This window comes from Rana temporaria, chromosome 10 (genome assembly GCF_905171775.1).
Source record: "Rana temporaria chromosome 10, aRanTem1.1, whole genome shotgun sequence".
NCBI lineage: Eukaryota > Metazoa > Chordata > Amphibia > Anura > Ranidae > Rana > Rana temporaria.
Window position 1 is genome coordinate 1,087,051 of NC_053498.1, and position 18,645 is coordinate 1,105,695.

At 50.2% G+C, this 18,645-nt stretch overlaps 1 protein-coding gene across 1 annotated transcript in view; it reads right to left on the minus strand.

Moving 5' to 3' along the window:
• Window positions 1–5,154: 5,154 nt before the first annotated feature.
• Window positions 5,155–18,645, minus strand: part of USP48 (ubiquitin specific peptidase 48) — a 46,469-nt gene continuing 32,978 nt past the window's right edge. Inside the window, exons 14-27 of the mRNA XM_040327016.1 lie at window positions 16,051–16,181; window positions 15,886–15,957; window positions 15,674–15,798; window positions 14,772–14,894; window positions 14,636–14,697; window positions 14,449–14,559; window positions 13,951–14,084; window positions 12,680–12,786; window positions 12,501–12,605; window positions 9,555–9,716; window positions 7,999–8,124; window positions 7,863–7,911; window positions 5,878–5,904; window positions 5,155–5,542 (exon numbers count right to left, since the gene is read on the minus strand). Of these exons, the coding sequence (XP_040182950.1) occupies window positions 5,520–5,542; window positions 5,878–5,904; window positions 7,863–7,911; window positions 7,999–8,124; window positions 9,555–9,716; window positions 12,501–12,605; window positions 12,680–12,786; window positions 13,951–14,084; window positions 14,449–14,559; window positions 14,636–14,697; window positions 14,772–14,894; window positions 15,674–15,798; window positions 15,886–15,957; window positions 16,051–16,181 (1,357 nt within the window). The 3' untranslated portion in view covers window positions 5,155–5,519. The remainder of the gene's footprint in view (window positions 5,543–5,877; window positions 5,905–7,862; window positions 7,912–7,998; window positions 8,125–9,554; window positions 9,717–12,500; window positions 12,606–12,679; window positions 12,787–13,950; window positions 14,085–14,448; window positions 14,560–14,635; window positions 14,698–14,771; window positions 14,895–15,673; window positions 15,799–15,885; window positions 15,958–16,050; window positions 16,182–18,645) is intronic.

Genomic DNA, 18,645 nt, shown 5'->3' on the forward strand with positions numbered 1-18,645 from the left:
TACATACACACACACTGTAGACATACATACACACACAGTGTAGACACACACACACACTGTAGACATACATACACACACACTGTAGACATACATACACACACACTGTAGACACACACACACACTGTAGACATACATACACACACACTGTAGACACACACACACACTGTAGACATACACACACACACACACTGTAGACATACACACACACACACACACACACACACACACACACTGTAGACATACACACACACACTGTAGACATCCATACACACGCACACAGTGAAAACGGTGTTCAAACCACACACGTGAAGTATCGCCTCTGTAACTCAAAACATGCAACCTGTAGAATTTTTTAAATGTCACCTATGGAGATTTTTAAGGGTAAAAGTTTGACGCCATTCCACAAGCGGACGTTGGTTATTTTAGCTGTGTGCTTAGGGTCATTGTCTCGTTGGAAGGTAAACCTTTGGCCCAGTCTGAGGTCCTGGGCACTCTGGAGAAGGTTTTCTGTCCAGGATATCCCTGTACTTGGCCGCATTCATCTTTCCCTCGATTACAACCAGTCGTCCCGTCCCTGCAGATGAAAAACACCCCCACAGCATGATGCTGCTGCCACCACCATGCTTCACTGTTGGTACTGTAATGGACAGGTGATGAGCAGTGCCTGGTTTTCTCCACACATACCGCTTAGAATTAAGGCCACAAAGTTCTATCTTGGTCTCATCAGACCAGAGAATCTTATTTCTCACCATCTTGGAGTCCTTCGGGTGTTTTTTTTTTTTAGCAAACTCCATGCGGCTTTCCTGTGTCTTGCACTGAGGAGAGGCTTCCGTCGGGCCGCTCTGCCATGAAGCCCCAACTGGTGGAGGGCGGCAGTGATGGTTGACTTTCTACAACTTTCTCCCGACTGCATCTCTGGAGTTCAGCCACAGTGATCTTTGGGTTCTTCTTTCCCTCTCTCACCAAGGCTCTCCTCCCCCGATAGCTCAGTTTGGCCGGACGGGCAGCTCTAGGAAGGTTCTGGACGTCCCAAATGTCTTCCATTTAAGGATTATGGAGGTCGCTGTGTAACCTTGTCCAGATCTGTGCCTTGCCACAATTCAGTCTCTGAGATCTTCAGGCAGATCTTTTGACCTTGTGATCCTCATTTGCTCCGACATGAGCACTGTGAGCTGTAAGGTCTTCTATATAGAGAGGGGTGTGGCTTTCCTCATGAAGTCCAATCAGTATAAATCAGACACAGCTGGACTCACATGAAGGTGAAGAACCATCTCAAGGATGATCAGAAGAAATGGACGGCACCTGAGTGTCACAGCAAAGGGTATGAATACTTATTACCATGAGATATTTCACTTTTTCTTTAATAAATCTGCAAACATGTCAACAAGTCTGTGATTTTCTGTCACTATGGGGGGGGCCTTGTGACATTAATGAGGGGAAAATAAACTTAAATGATTTTAGCAAATGGCAATATAACAAAGAGTGACAAATGTAAGGGGGTCTGAATACTTTCCACACCCACTATGTGTGTGTGTATATATATATATATATATATATATATATATATATATAAAAATTACATACACACACACACTATATAAATAAAATATATACACACTGGGCCGGATTCAGATACGAGATACGCCGTCGTATCTCTGAGTGCGGTCGGTCGTATCTATGCGCCTGATTCAGAGAATCAGTTACGCATAGATTTCCCTAAGATCCGACCGGCGTAAGTGTCTTACACCGTCGTATCTTAGGCTGCATATTTACGCTGGCCGCTAGGTGGCGCTTCCGTATAGTTACGCGAGGAATATGCTAATTCAGAAACGTACGTCCCGCCGGCGATTTTTTTTACGTAGTTTACGTTAGGCTTTTTCCGGCGTATAGTTACCCCTGCTATATGAGGCGTAGCCAATGTTAAGTATGGACGTCGTTCCCGCGCCGAGTTTTGAAAATTTTACGTTGTTTGCGCAAGTCGTTCGCGAATAGGGCTGGACGTCATTTACGTTCACGTCGAAACCAATACGTCCTTGCGGCGTACTTTGGAGCAATGCACACTGGAAAATTCCACGGAACGACGCATGCGTTGTTCGTGAAAAACGTCAAATACGTGGGGTCACAGTGCATTTCCATAAAACACGCCCACATCATCCCCATTTGAATTAGGCGGGCTTACGCCGCCACACATACGTTACGCCGCAAGTTGTTTCTGCATACGGAACTTGCGCCCCAAGTTACGGCGGTGTACCGTATGTGAGCTACGTTACGCCGTGCCGCAGATACTGTAATGTATCTGAATCCGGCCCACTATCTATATATAAATAATATATATACACACACACACACAATATTATATATATACATGTATATACATATACACACAAAAAAAATCTTGGAGTACATAACGGGACACAGAGTTCTAGTTATTACTATGTGGGTTATATTCCACCTTCAGGTGCTGGACACTGGTGTAATCAATTAGAACAGGAAGTTCCCTCCCTATATAACCCCTGTGTCCCGTGATGTACTCCAAGAAAAGGATTTTACAGGTAAGCTGTATATAAAAATCCCTTTTTCTTTATCGTACATCACAGGACACAGAGTCTAGTACTTACTAAGTGGGATGTCCTAAAGCAATGCTTACTGAGGGGAGGGAGACACCAACAATGCAGACTGCCATCAGACATGAGGACCTCTAATGCTGCCTGCAGCATACTGCGCCAAAAGGCTGCATCCCCCTGCTGTCTTATGTTCACCTGATAGGGATTAGTGAACGTAAGCACAAACGACCAAGTTACGGCCTGGCAAATCTGAGTCATAAAGGCTTGGTAATGCACCCCGCATGAAGTGCTTACTATCCTGGTAGGGTGCACCACAAAAGATACAGGGGGAAGCCCTCTCTTTAACCACAAACCTGAATAATAACCTGATGAATCAACATTTGACAACAGTTGATTTAGACGCTGCCTGCCCTCTCCTGGGGCCTCCTGGTAGCGCAACAACATCAGTTTTCCGTATCCGAGCAGCCGCTTCAGATAGGTCCTGACCTCTCTTACTCTAACGAGAGAGTGTAGCCATTTTAATAGCTGATCTGAACACTGTCCGCCCACATCTAGGGTCTTCTGGCAGCAAAACAAAACGTTAGGTTTCTATATCTGAAGCCTTCAGATAGATCTTTAACTGCTCTCATCTCTATTGAGAGAAAGCAATAACCTTTTCTTCCGCGGACCAAGGTTTTGAAAAAAAAGGAAGAATATCTTGATTCAAATGAACACTAGATCCTTCTAGTAAATAAGGTTTGGGTGAGGATTAAACATCACCCTCTTATAAAAATAATTAAGCATGGCTCTATACAAAGAAAGTTGCCAATACTCTCTTGTGGAGGCAACCAAGAACACCAATTCCCTCTTTAGAAGGATGAGGGGAATTATGGTGCATCAGCCCAAGTTGCTGACCCTGTAAGCCGACAAAACTAGATCCAATCCTCCGAGCCTAAGGGCGACCTAACTGGTGGATTTATACCCGTCACCCCTTGTATAACGGACCGGATCAAGAGAGTGTGACACAAGCGAATCTTGAAAATATTGACAAGGCCGAGATCGGATCCTTGATGGAACTTAAGGTTAGCTCCAACTCCTTTCCAATGTAGGAAGGCAAGAATTTTACCTATGACACACAACCAAGGATTTCACCCCTTGATTTCACACCAGGAACATGGGCCTTCCAGATCCTAGGATATCTGTTCCTGGAGGCCAGCTCTCCTGTAGGAATCAAGGTAATTGCCGCTGATTCTGGAACCCCCTGATCCTCAAGAATGCGGGCTATGACAGCCAGACCATTAATACCCATGTATGCAAGCCAGGATGTAACCCTGTGAAGCAGGCCTGGACAAGCTGTAAGGGACCCTGGGTCCTCCATCACCTCTGCTGTCCCTGCGCAGTAAGGTCGTATGGGCTATGCCGGAGCAATCAGGCCAGCTTCCGTTCTCCTCTGATGTTGCATGGAAGCCAGGAAAGTCGCGGCACTGGGGGGAGAGAACACATAAACCAGCGACAACTGGCCCCCCAGGATCACCAACACATCTGTCCCGCATGCGGGTGGATCCTTTGTCCTTGACACAAAGCTGTTCAATCTCTTGTTGAACCTGGACGTCAATACCCTTTATGTACAGGGTACCGATTCTGTGACGTTTGGTCAGAAAAAAGTGGGGGTGTAGAGGACAATCTCCCGGACACAATTGTTGACAGCTCCAGCGAATCTCCTGCCAATCTAGCATTCCGTGAAATGACGATTGTCAATAGGCAAGGCACAAGCTCCTCCCTGCTAAATAAAGTAAACCACTAGAGAGGCATTGTCAGATTGAATTCTGACAGAACAACCCTGTAACCTAAACGTTCAGGCCCTTAAGCCAGATGCTCCATCCGTAGCTCTAGAAAGCCGACAGATAAGGCTCACTTGGAGCATGACCACCTTCACTGTGCCGTGGTCTCTTCCAGGCCTGGATTCTATCCGTAGAGGCCAGCCCTCGCAACCGCCACCTCCCAGGTATGAAGGATCCTCCCTTCTGCCAATCATTTAGTTAAGAACCATCAACTGAAATTCAAGCATATCCCTGGGACCAGACTCCTTGGATAATGCTAGGTTAGGATCCACTCGTTCCAGGCCGACAGAATAAACTGAGGCGCTCCCAGTATGGGAGGGGTTATATAGGGAGGGAACTTCCTGGTCTAATTGAAGACACCAGTGTCCAGCACCTGAAGGTGGAACATATAACCCACTTAGTAAGTACTAAGCTCTGTGTCCCGTGATGTACGATGAAGAAAAAAAAAAATTATATATTTATATATATATATACATACATACATACATATATACATATATACACACACATATATACACACACACAGGATGGGTAGAGTTCGGAAACGTGGATCCTTCTAGAGATCGATCGCTGACCCGATCTCACAACAATGGTATTGTAAGTAAAAGCCGGCCATAGACGGTTCAGCAGGGTCCGGCTGAGATCTGACCCGTGTATGGACAGGCTGAATGTACCCAAGTTGATCGATCCAATCTGCTGGATTTTTAACATTAGATAATTACCGCCGCCGATTATACGGGAAAACAGAAGAGGCGATTGGATGACAGAAGAAAACTCAGTAAATGTTTTTTATTTGAATGACTTTGAAGCAGGCCAGAAGAAGAAGTCAGCACATTGTATATTACAGACAGAAGCCTCTGCGGGGGAACATCACACAGAATGTAAACAAGATCTCTATACATATATATATGTGCAGACGGCGGACACTCCCATCACCAGCCTCTTTATTTACATATAAAAAGTAGAGTACTTCCTTCTAGATCAGCGTCCTTCAGTGCAATCTGCTATCTTCATTGTAAGGCAATATTCGGAGTAGAAGAAGAGGGGCCCGGGGCCCCCTGGAAGAGCCAGAATCAGGGTTCTCTGCGGCATCGTCTTCCAGGTTACAGCAACCACTGCGGGGGGATGGGCAGCGTTAATGTCCCAGGAGACCCGTTCCTGACAACGACAAACCACGACAACCATTAAGACATGGAGAGCGATACATCGTACAAAGCGGGGTACAGTATTCCATCACATGGTACAAAGCGGGGTACAGTATTCCATCACATGGTACAAAGCGGGGTACAGTATTCACATGGTGTATTGTATAAAGCGGGGTACAGTATTCACATGGTGTATTGTATAAAGCGGGGTACAGTATTCTATCACACGGTACAAAGCAGGGTACAGTATTCTATCACACTAAGTATTGTTAGTGTAGTTGGTTTGGGGGGAGGGGGGGGGGGGTAAGTGTTGTTAGTGTAGTTAAAGGTAACAAGCTCTTTCCTTACCTTTAAATCCTTCCTCAGGCATACAGACTGCGGGGGAAGGGAAATAACAGAACATAGATTAGTATATGAAGATTTGGATCTGATGATAAAAGTGAAACTTCACTAATAAATGAATTATCATTATACACACACATCTCCCCTCTATAGTGTATGTGGAGTACCGAGAGGAGATTTCCCATCACTTCCTGTACACTCAGAATCTCTTTCCAATGTGGGGGAAATTCCCCTTTGAGGTCGGAGGTCACACATATTTGGAGTTTGCAGTTCACCCCTTCAGGTGCAAATTTTTACCTGAATTCAAACCTGAACCGGACCGAAAAACGCACAGGACCCTTTTCAAAACCGCAGAGGTGTGACCCCCGCTCCATTAAAAGACATTCACATTCATGTGATGCGATGTGGAAAAAAAAAAAAACTCATCCAATGCGATTACAGCCTAGGAAACCAATGTCCCCAACGCAAGATGTTTCCCCCCCAACACAGGACGTCCAACGCAAGATGTTCCCCCCCCCCCCAACACAGGACGTCCAACGCAAGATGTCCCCCCCCCCCCCCCCCCCAACACAGGATGTCCCCAACATAGGACGTCCAACACAAGATGTTTCTCCCCCCCCCCCCCCCCCCCCAACACAGGACGTCCAACGCAAGATGTCCCCCCCCCCCCCCCCAACACAGGATGTCCCCAACATAGGACGTCCAACACAAGATGTTTCTCCCCCCCCCCAACACAGGACGTCCCCAATGCAAGATGTTCCCCCAACACAAGATGTGGCCCCCCCCAACACAGGACGTCCCAACGCAAGATGTCGTCCCCCCCCAACACAGGACGCCCCCCAACGCAAGATGTGTCCTTTTTATCACTTCCCCGATATTTATCATTAAACCTCTCATATCTAATATTTTTAGGTTTCCCATTCCAGTTCTATTCATAATTGTAGCTCTCTCATATTTAATAAATATAGTAGGAAGGAGATCGAGGTATAATATGAGCGAGGAAGAATAAAAACAATATTACTACTACTGAGTGAGTAACTTATATAGCGCTACAAATGCGAACTAAAATCGCCTCAAGGCGCTGTAACCAATGTGGTCGTCCAGCCGCGCTTCACAATAGAGGAGTCTTTTGTTTTTTTCTGAAGGTCCGATGATTTTCCTCCATCAGAATGCCTGAGGCCCCGTACACACGACCGAGTTTCTCGGCAGAATTCAGCCAGAAACTCGGTCAGAGCTGGATTCTGCCGAGAAACTCGGTCGTGTGTACACTTTTCAGCGAGGAACCCGTCGAGGAACTCATCGGGCCGAAAAGAGAACATGTTCTCTATTTCCTCGTTGTTCAATGAGGAAAGTCGGCCCGCCGAGCTCCTCGGCGGCTTCCACACTGAACTTGCCGAGGAACTCGATGTGTTTGGCACGTCGAGTTCCTCGGTCGTGTGTACGGGGCTTGAGGGGAGAGCGTTCCATGGACAGCGGATCTTCGTTCTCCTTTAGTTTTGTACGACTATTACTCCTCACTCTCCTTCCCATTATATTTATATTATACCTTACATTCCAATTATTATTATGCCTCCCATTATATTTGTTATTCCTCACTTCTATTATTCTTCTTCCTCACTTCTTCCTCCTCCTCACATGATTCCTCCTCACTCATCCCATTAATAAGGTAATCGGAACAGTTGGGAGAGAATCTCACCAACAGACAGAGACAGCAATAAAACCGGACAGGGGGTCTCACCCCTCAATGTAAGAGAGAGAAAGAAGTTTTGTTTTTATTCTTGTAACATAAAAATGAAGAGCACAGTGCCGGCCCAGCTGTGCAATCCCCGTCATTCACTGAACACTCGGATCTCCTGCCCTTCTCCCTCCGCTCTCTATATAAAATGTTCCTTCATAACCCAGCAGGATGACCTCTATAAACAGCTTCTGAGACAACAGCTCCGGGGCCCCTCACAGGGGCCCCTCCCACACACGCCTTATCATTGACTCACCTTGCATGACATCATCCATCGCTGAGTAATCTGCAATCGGCTCGTCAGCCTGACAAGAAAAACAAAGCGGACTCATCACTGATCATCAATCACCTTCACAGCTTTTATTACCGGAGAAGATAAAAGGGTTCAATACCTTCAACACAATGACCGATTCCGGAACGATCCCCAGAGCCCCCAGTGTGGAGCCATCGTCATTCAACACTCGCCCATCGATCGACAGGTTCTGATCAAACGGAGCCACCGAGAAGGCGTGCATGATCTGCGGGGGAGGAGGAGTTCTGTTACCACACTCAGATAGAGATTATATATATATATACACATACATACACATATATATACACACACATATACATATATATACACACACACACACATATATCCCTCCTTCACCCAAAGTGTGGCGGATCAGGTAAAATTCCCATTTTCTATACTATAAAAAGTCTATGGCCCAGATTCACAACCGAGATACAACGTCGTATCTCTGCGTAGCGCCGTCGTATCTATGCGCCTGATTCTTAGAATCAGTTACGCATAGATATCCATTAGATCCGACAGGCTTACGCCGTCGGGTCTAAACTGCATTTTTTTTTGACTGCTAGGTGGCGCTTCCGTCGAATTCCGCGTTGAGTATGCAAATTAGCTAGATACGCGAATTCCCGAACGTACGCACGGCCGACGCAGTAAAGTTACGACGTTTACGTTAGGCTTTTCCCTGCGTAAAGTTGCCCCTGCTATATGAGGCGCAGCCAATGTTAAGTATGACCGTCGTTCCCGCGTCGAAATTTGAAAAAGTTACGTTGTTTGCTTAAGTCGTCCATGAATTCGGGCTGGACATCATTTACGTTCACGTCAAAACCAATGACGTCCTTGCGGCGTACTTTGGAGCAATGCACACTGGGAAATTCCACGGATGGCGCATGCGCCGTTCCGCAAAAACGGCAATCACGTCGGGTCACAGTCGTTTTGCATAAAACACGCCCCCCTGATCCAAATTTGAATTAGGCGGGCTTACGCCGGCCGATTTACGCTACGCCGCCGCAACTTACGGAGCAAGTGCTTTGAGAATACAGTACTTGCTCGTGTAAGTTGTGGAGGCGTAACGTAAATCAGATACGTTACGCCCCGCACAATTTTACGCGGCTCTACGTGAATCTGCCCCTATATTTTTTCCTGTATATAAACTGCCTTTATATTCCTTGCTCAAAATGGCCGCTAGTAGCACCCCCTCCCATCGAATGAAGAATGTAAACTAACGTTCCAATCTCACATACTACGGCCAATCAGCTTCCAGGATTTGTTATCAAATCTTCATTGAAGAAGCTGAAATTAGAAGCTGATTGGCTCCCATGCACAGCTGCACCAGATTTAGTAAATCTCCCCCATAATGTGAACATGAACCTCTCGGTGACCTCCAGAATTCCTCCCCGTTTTATCAGCAAGGACAGTTATCCTTTATATCCCGGGGGCCCCTTTGTGACCAGAAACAATCAGGGCCCCGGGGCCCTCACAAGGAGCGGCAGGTGGTGGGATGAAAGGGGCCGCACACTGGACATTGTTGCCGAGCGTTTTATTACCCGCTGGGCGTCTGGACATTTTACAAGGTGATAACCGTCATTCAGGAAATTCCCATAAATATCGGACATTTCCCACAATCCCCCGGGGTCCGCAGACTGGATGGGGGGGAGGTACCTGGATCTTGAGGTCCTTCAGCGTCTGGTTAGCAGAGACCAGCAATGCCTTCTCTCCTCGCACCTTCCTGTGCCGCGTACTCCGCCGGATCCCCTGCTTCTGGAAGGACGTGGCCTGCCCCTGGATGGAGGAGACCTTCTGTCGCTTCGCTGCGCCGTTCGCCTGAATGAAAAGAATAAAACGATGAGAAGAAGTCCTGATCTTCCCAACAGCACCAAGCAAATCCCCAGTCATAGCACCGCAGCAGCCGAGCCTTTCCCCAGTCATAGCACCGCAGCAGCCGAGCCTTTCCCCAGTCATAGCACCGCAGCAGCCGAGCCTTTCCCCAGTCATAGCACCGCAGCAGCCGAGCCTTTCCCCAGTCATAGCACCGCAACAGCTGAGCCTTTCCCCAGTCATAGCACCGCAGCAGCCGAGACTATCCCCAGTCATAGCACCGCAGCAGCCGAGCCTTTCCCCAGTCATAGCACCGCAGCAGCCGAGCCTTTCCCCAGTCATAGCACCGCAGCAGCCGAGCCTTTCCCCAGTCATAGCACCGCAACAGCCGAGCCTTTCCCCAGTCATAGCACCGCAGCAGCCGAGCCTTTCCCCAGTCATAGCACCGCAACAGCCGAGCCTTTCCCCAGTCATAGCACCGCAGCAGCCGAGCCTTTCCCCAGTCATAGCACCGCAGCAGCCGAGTCTTTCCCCAGTCATAGCACCGCAGCAGCCGAGCCTTTCCCCAGTCATAGCACCGCAACAGCTGAGCCTTTCCCCAGTCATAGCACTGCAGCAGCCGAGTCTTTCCCCAGTCATAGCACCGCAGCAGCCGAGTCTTTCCCCAGTCATAGCACCGCAGCAGCCGAGACTATCCCCAGTCATAGCACTGCAGCAGCCGAGACTTTCCCCAGTCATAGCACCGCAGCAGCCGAGCCTTTCCTCAGTCATAGCACCGCAGCAGCCGAGTCTTTCCTCAGTCATAGCACCGCAGCAGCCGAGTCTTTCCCCAGTCATAGCACCGCAGCAGCCGAGTCTTTCCTCAGTCATAGCGCCGCAGCAGCCGAGTCTTTCCTCAGTCATAGCGCCGCAGCAGCCGAGTCTTTCCTCAGTCATAGCGCCGCAGCAGCCGAGCCTTTCCTCAGTCATAGCGCCGCAGCAGCCGAGCCTTTCCTCAGTCATAGCACCGCAGCAGCCGAGCCTTTCCCCAGTCATAGCACCGCAGCAGCCGAGTCTTTCCTCAGTCATAGCGCCGCAGCAGCCGAGTCTTTCCTCAGTCATAGCACCGCAGAAGCCGAGCCTTTCCCCAGTCATAGCGCCGCAGCAGCCGAGTCTTTCCTCAGTCATAGCGCCGCAGCAGCCGAGCCTTTCCCCAGTCATAGCACGGCAGCAGCCGAGTCTTTCCTCAGTCATAGCACCGCAGCAGCTGAGCCTTTCCCCAGTCATAGCACCGCAGCAGCCGAGTCTTTCCTCAGTCATAGCACTGCAGCAGCCGAGCCTTTCCTCAGTCATAGCACCGCAGCAGCCGAGTCTTTCCTCAGTCATAGCACTGCAGCAGCCGAGTCTTTCCTCAGTCATAGCGCCGCAGCAGCCGAGTCTTTCCTCAGTCACAGCACCGCAGCAGCCGAGTCTTTCCTCAGTCATAGCGCCGCAGCAGCCGAGTCTTTCCTCAGTCATAGCACCGCAGCAGCCGAGTCTTTCCTCAGTCATAGCACCGCAGCAGCCGAGTCTTTCCTCAGTCATAGCACCGCAGCAGCCGAGTCTTTCCTCAGTCATAGCGCCGCAGCAGCCGAGCCTTTCCCCAGTCATAGCACCGCAGCAGCCGAGTCTTTCCTCAGTCATAGCACTGCAGCAGCCGAGTCTTTCCCCAGTCACAGCACCGCAGCAGCCGAGTCTTTCCTCAGTCATAGCACCGCAGCAGCTGAGCCTTTCCCCAGTCATAGCACCGCAGCAGCCGAGTCTTTCCTCAGTCATAGCACCGCAGCAGCCGAGCCTTTCCCCAGTCATAGCACCGCAGCAGCCGAGCCTTTCCCCAGTCATAGCACCGCAGCAGCCGAGACTTTCCTCAGTCAAAGCACCGCAGCAGCCGAGTCTTTCCTCAGTCATAGCACCGCAGCAGCCGAGTCTTTCCTCAGTCATAGCACTGCAGCAGCCGAGTCTTTCCCCAGTCATAGCACCGCAGCAGCCGAGTCTTTCCTCAGTCATAGCACCGCAGCAGCCGAGTCTTTCCCCAGTCATAGCACCGCAGCAGCCGAGTCTTTCCCCAGTCATAGCACCGCAGCAGCCGAGTCTTTCCCCAGTCATAGCACCGCAGCAGCCGAGCCTTTCCCCAGTCATAGCACCGCAGCAGCCGAGCCTTTCCCCAGTCATAGCACCGCAGCAGACGAGTCTTTCCTCAGTCATAGCGCCGCAGCAGCCAAGTCTTTCCACAGTCAATCATTGGTTCTCAACTCCTGTCCTCTGGACCCACTAACAGGCTAGATTTTAAGTATTACCTTGGCGAGGTGCAGACTAGAACTGTGTTTCTCAACGCCGGTCCCCAAGGTGCCCCAACAGGTCATGTTTTAAGTTTTTTTTAATTATTTTGCACAGGTGATTTGACAACTTTCACTGCCTTAGTAATTACCACAGCCATTTTATCTGAGGGAAATACTGAAAACTTGACCTGCTGGGGCGCCTTGAGGACTGGAGTTGAGAAACATTGGACTAGAATAGTGCAATCACTGAGCAGCAAATGACATCACCGGCGATGTATTTCCCTTATCTTGCCCTGCTAGTGGGTCCTGAAGACAGGAGAGGAGAACCGATGCTCTATAGTTGGAGGTGCTCAGGACACGTCTCTGGAAAATACGTCAGAAAGGACGCAGCCAATCGATTCCATAGAAAATCAGATGCATTACTTTTTTTTTGACCAATGAGCACTCAGACAAGGATCAGGTAATTCAGCTTTATATAAATGGTGGTTCTGACCTGGTGGAAGTCCGGATCGTTCTCCCCTTCTGGCCTGGGCTCTTCTCTTTCATCCTCTGGGTCAGAACCGCTGACATTCAGTTCTGGGGCCGCCTCCTTCATGACCTGCAGGGGGAGGGGGGGTCAGAGATCAGGAAATCCTCAGGAGAAGAAGAAGATCTCAGGAAGTGACGTCTCACCTTTTTATTATCCACCACTTTATGAATGTAGATGGTGGCCTGAGCGTATTCCCGCAGATCCCTCTCCTGCTGACACAGCAATCCTTCCCGACACTCCGGACAAAGCTCTGCGAGAAGAGAACAGTATTTTACACTTTGTTATAAAACATATCCAATAAAACAAATAAAAAAAAATAATAATAATCAAATTCTGCCCAAAATATATTCGGCTACATTTTTTTTTATTATCAAAAACAGCATACAATTCCCAATAAGTGTATATTGATTAGTGTGTGTGAAAAGAATAGCGTCTACAAACCATCGGATATATACTAAAATTTGTGTTTTAGATTTTATTTTTTTGATGCTAGTAATGGCGGTGATCGGAGACTGATAATGGAACTGTGATAGCGCAAGGGGAAATCTGACACTAACTGATGCTGGGAGGGAACTGACATCACCAGTGACTCCTAATACAGAGATCAGTGCCAATACTATACACCGTCACTGGGCAGGAAGGGGTTCTAAACGCTCACCGTTTTTCAACACTATGCATTGGAGGTGAAAAACCTCATGTAGTGGACCAGCACCCCGAGCCCCCCCTTTTACTTACCTGAGCACGATTGTTTCCTGCGCCAGGGACGAGCACACCCGCTCCCGGAGTCTCTGGTCCTGATTGGATAGATAAGATAGCAGCGCAGCCATTGGCTCCCGCTGCTGTCAACCAAACCCAATGACGCGGGAGCCGAGTGGCAGAGTCGAGTCTTGCTGTCTGTGTCAATGGACGCAGCAGCAGGACTTAGGAGCGCGCCCGCACGAGGGAGAGCGCTTCTTTGACGGGGCACTCGAAAAAAGGAAGAGCCAGGAGCGCCGCTGAGGGACCCCAGATGAGGAGGATTGGTGCGAAACCAACTGCACAGAGGAGGCAAGTATAACATGTTTGTTAAAAAATTTAAAAAAATAAGAGGTTTACATATCCTTTAAAATCTCGGGGAGATGAAAGGGTTAAATGTGTGCCTAGCCAGTGTTTATGTGCGCTGCTTTTTACTGGGGTATCTCTCAGTATCAGGGATAAGAAACTGCGAGAACGCCCTCTCTGTACAGAGCTCTGCGCTGTGATTGGATGCAGAAGGTCCCATCTATGAATCATTGGCCAGGACTTGCCGATAGGCTCCCTCTTTTTGGGGGGGCACACATGTGCGCACCCCAAACCCTGAAGTAGGCAGTGATGTAAGCCAAGTGGTTTAAGAAAGTTTGGTAAGAAGTGACGACAGGTGAAGAGAAAACCGTACCGGGATTGGAGACGTAAACGGTGCGCTCGGCGTTCTCCTCCGTCATCACCGTCCGTCTGGTGATTCTGATGGCGTGATCGACCATGAAGAATTTCTGAATGAAGTCCCACTCAGCAGGCCAGAGGAGAGCTATACTGTGCAGAGGAAAGTCACGCCGTTACTCTTGCAAGCATATTATTATTATACAGAATGTATTTATATTATTATTATACAGGATGTATATCATCATTATTATATAGGATGTATTTATTATTATATTATAGAGGATGTATATATTATTATTATTATAATACAGGATATATAGTATTATACAGGCTGTATATAGCGCCAACAGTTTGCACAGCGCTTTACAATGTACATTCCATGATGAATCGGGCCGATGAGTGCCTTTGTGTGAATGACCCCATTAATAGACGACTACTTTGGCGTGGACGCACCCTCAGCCAATCAATGATCAGCACAGACTCCACCCCTCCCCCAATATAAAAGGGCACTCACAGTTTGGAATCTTCTTTCGTCATGTTGGAGAAGGAGAACATGAGGCCGCCATGAGGACAGAGGAGGAAGGTGTTCCCCACAGAGGAGACGGGGCCGCTCTTGGTAGGCCGCCTGCAGACACAACATGTATGAGGCGGCAGAACAAATCGCAGACATTCAACCAATCTCATTATAGAGGGGACCTTACCTGATAAATTTCCTCCATTCTTCCACAAACATCTGAGACACGATATACAGCTCTGACGTCTCCTGACAAACAAATAGAAGAGTTACCTCCGGGTCCCGACACCCTAATGACAGAGACAGACAGAAGTGGGATGTACCTGAGGCCACGCCCCTCCGGTGGGTCGGTTCTTGTCCAGGAAGAGGTTGGCAAGGGCCAGCTTCTGCTCGTTGGCCATTCTTCTATGAAGAGCGTCATGCTGCTCCCCTTCTTCCTCCAGAATCTAGAAAAAAACAGACAGCCAATCACAGAGACAGCCAATCACAGAGACCGCCAATCGCACTGTCATGCGCGGCGTACCCTGCACCGCTATTCTGCGCGGCGTACCCTGCACCGCTATTCTGCGAGGCGTACCCTGCACCGCTATTACGCGAGGCGTACCCTGCACCGCTATTACGCGAGGCGTACCCTGCACCGCTATTACGCGAGGCGTACCCTGCACCGCTATTACGCGAGGCGTACCCTGCACCGCTATTACGCGAGGCGTACCCTGCACCGCTATTACGCGAGGCGTACCCTGCACCGCTATTACGCGAGGCGTACCCTGCACCGCTATTACGCGAGGCGTACCCTGCACCGCTATTACGCGAGGCGTACCCTGCACCGCTATTACGCGAGGCGTACCCTGCACCGCTATTACGCGAGGCGTACCCTGCACCGCTATTACGCGAGGCGTACCCTGCACCGCTATTACGCGAGGCGTACCCTGCACCGCTATTACGCGAGGCGTACCCTGCACCGCTATTACGCGAGGCGTACCCTGCACCGCTATTACGCGAGGCGTACCCTGCACCGCTATTACGCGAGGCGTACCCTGCACCGCTATTACGCGAGGCGTACCCTGCACCGCTATTACGCGAGGCGTACCCTGCACCGCTATTACGCGAGGCGTACCCTGCACCGCTATTATGCGAGGCGTACCCTGCACCGCTATTATGCGAGGCGTACCCTGCACCGCTATTATGCGAGGCGTACCCTGCACCGCTATTACGCGAGGCGTACCTTGCACTGTATGCACGGCTCCTGGTCGTTTTTGAACTCGGGAGCGCCAGGGAAATACTCTTTCAGCTTGTGCCAGGCTGTGTCTGATATCAGCCGTCGCTCTCCCTCCGGCAAGCACAATCCCCCTGCAATCAGAAATAGAGACACAATCGTCAGACGCACACATACAATCTATGACTACACATGCTGCAAGGGGCGCTCCAACAACCTACCATGCTGGCAGACAAGATCTTCATTGAAGGCCATTTCTGTGTCGTCCTCCCTCTTCTCCTCCAGGATTTCCTCTGTAAGATACAAGGGGGCCGCTATGAGTCCTGTCCGGCCAGTTCAGGCAAGCCCCCCCCCCCCCCCACCAACCCTCACATACAAGGATTTACCTTTATTGGGGGTACTTCCATTCACTTTCAGATCTCCTTGCTCAAAATCCTCCTCATGCTGGCCCAGCTGCTCTGTTGCTAGTTGCCTCCAGCGTCGCAACGATCCTTTCCCGATCCAATACCCTTCATCACTAAAGAGGAGGAGAGAGCGTCACTTAGGCTCTGAAAGCCAATCAAAGCTCCAGTCACTAAATAAAATAGTCACCCTAAAGTCCTGGTCACAAATTATCCCCCAAGTGGCTTCAAAGCGTCTCCAAAGCCTCCATTAGAAGTCTACGATAAAGCTCACTGAAACTTTAGCTTTGCTTTGGAGGTATTGCAGGAAAATGGAGGCTCTTTATCACGTGATCAGCCGTATCCAATCACAGCTGATCACGATGTAAACATGAAAAGCCGTTAATTGGCTTTTCCTCACTCGCGTCAGACGCAAGAAGAGTCGATCGACGGCTCTTCTGAAGGGGGGCCGGGGCTTTGCGCTGATTGTTTATCAGCGCAGCCACACCTTGGATGCCCACACTGGACCACCAGGGAAGCCCCCAACATGTAGATGGAAAGGTACATCCCCATGGCCATCCACATATGCAAATACATGCCCAATCTATGCCAGTGCCCAGAAATGGGCACTGACTGGCACCATTATGGAACAAATTAGTTCAGTGATGCCCATCAATGCCACCCATCAGTGCCGCCTATCAGTGCACAGATATTCACACAGGATGCAGCCGGTGACGTCACCGACACTCTGAAAAGACGGCCTACCCGTTGTGCGGCACCTTCAGAGCTCTGTGCCAGTGCTACCGCATGCACGAAAAGGACGTCAATTGCAGCCCCGCCCATTCATACAGCAGAGCCCTTGAACCCGGAAAGGAACACAGAGTGAAGATGGAAGCAAACAGCATGTTAGACCCCTTTAACACTGGGGCGCTAAAAATAGCACCTGCAAAGCGCCCCGACAGAGCGGCTGCCCCGCCCCTCTCTCCAATGGCGCCGCTGCTGTGTCTGAGCCAGTCACTGGAAAATTGTAAATAATGCCAATAAACGGAGCCGTAGCAGACAAGTACACCCGTAGGGCTCGAACCACGTCCAAGGAATGCAACGCAGCCTCTTTTGGGTTCGCCGGCCGAGGACACAAGGATGGGAGAACAATGTCCTAATTAATGTGAAAGGCCGAAACAACCTTAGGAAGGGACGTCGGCTGGGGCCGCAGCACCACCTTATCCCTGTGGATGACCAAGTAAGGGGCCTTGCAAGACAAGGCCGCTAATTCAGACACCCGTCTGACCGATGTGATTGCCACCAGAAAAACCACCTTCTGGGAAAGAGTCAACAAAGGGATCTCCCTCATGCCCTCAAATGGAGGCTTTTGAAGCACCGAGAGGACTAAATTCAAGTCCCACGAAGGCAGTGGAGGACGTACCGGAGGGGCCACATGCCGAACCCCCCTGCACAAACGTACGCACCAGAGAGTGCGCCGCCAAGGGTCGCTGAAAGAAAACAGCCAAGGCCGAAATCTGACCCTTAATCGTACTTAAGGCGAGTGCCTGATCCACTCCACGCTGTAAGAACAGCAGAATCCGGGACATCACGTATGTACGGGGGTGCCATCTCATCTCCTCACACAGAGATGTAGGCCTTCCACGTACGATGGTAAATCTCCCGGGAAGTAGACTTCCGCGCCCGCAGCATGGTAGAGATTACCGAATCCGACAGACCCCGGTCCCTCAGCACCTGGCTTTCAATAGCCACGCCGTTAAAGCCAACGACTGTAAAGCAGGATGAAAGATAGGACCCTGCGACAGAAGGTCGTCTCGCAATGGCAGGCGCCACGGAACATCTGCCACCAGACCTGCATACCAGGGACGGCAAGGCCAATCCGGAGCAATCAGGATTGTTGGTATCCCCTCGGCTTCCACTCTGCGGAGCAGACGAGGAAGAAGCTTCAGAGGAGGGAAGGCGTAGATTAGGCGATAGTGACCCCACGGCGCCACCAACGCGTCCGCCCACGGGTCTCTTGACCTGGCCACGAACCGCGACACCTTCTGATTGAGTCGCGATGCCAGGAGATCCACGTCTGGAGTGCCCCATTTCAGACACAGACTCTGAAACACATCTGGGTGTAGCGACCATTCTCCTTGGTCTAGCGTTTTGCGACTTAGGTAGTCCGTCTTCCAGTTCTGTACGCCTAGAATGTACACGGCCGAAAGAGCCGGAACGTTCTGTTCAGCCCACCGGAGGATGTGCGCGACTTCCGCCGCTGCAGCCGAGCTTCTTGTGCCCCCCTGATGATTGACATACGCCACAGCCGCAGCGTTGTACGACTGAAATCTGACTGGGCGGCCCTGCAGTCTCAGAGACCACTTGGAGAGGCACAGCCTGATCGCCCGGAGTTCAAGGGCATTGATCGGCAGGCGGGATTCTTCCTGATTCCAACGCCCCTGGGCTGACTGAACACCCCAAACTCCCCCCCAGCCGGAGAGACTGGCATCCGTCGTGACCACCGTCCAATGGCACGGCAGAACGATTTCCCGGCCCGAAGCACCGGAGACGTCAGCCACCACACTAGGGAGGACCTGACCAGGCGACTCACCCGGACTT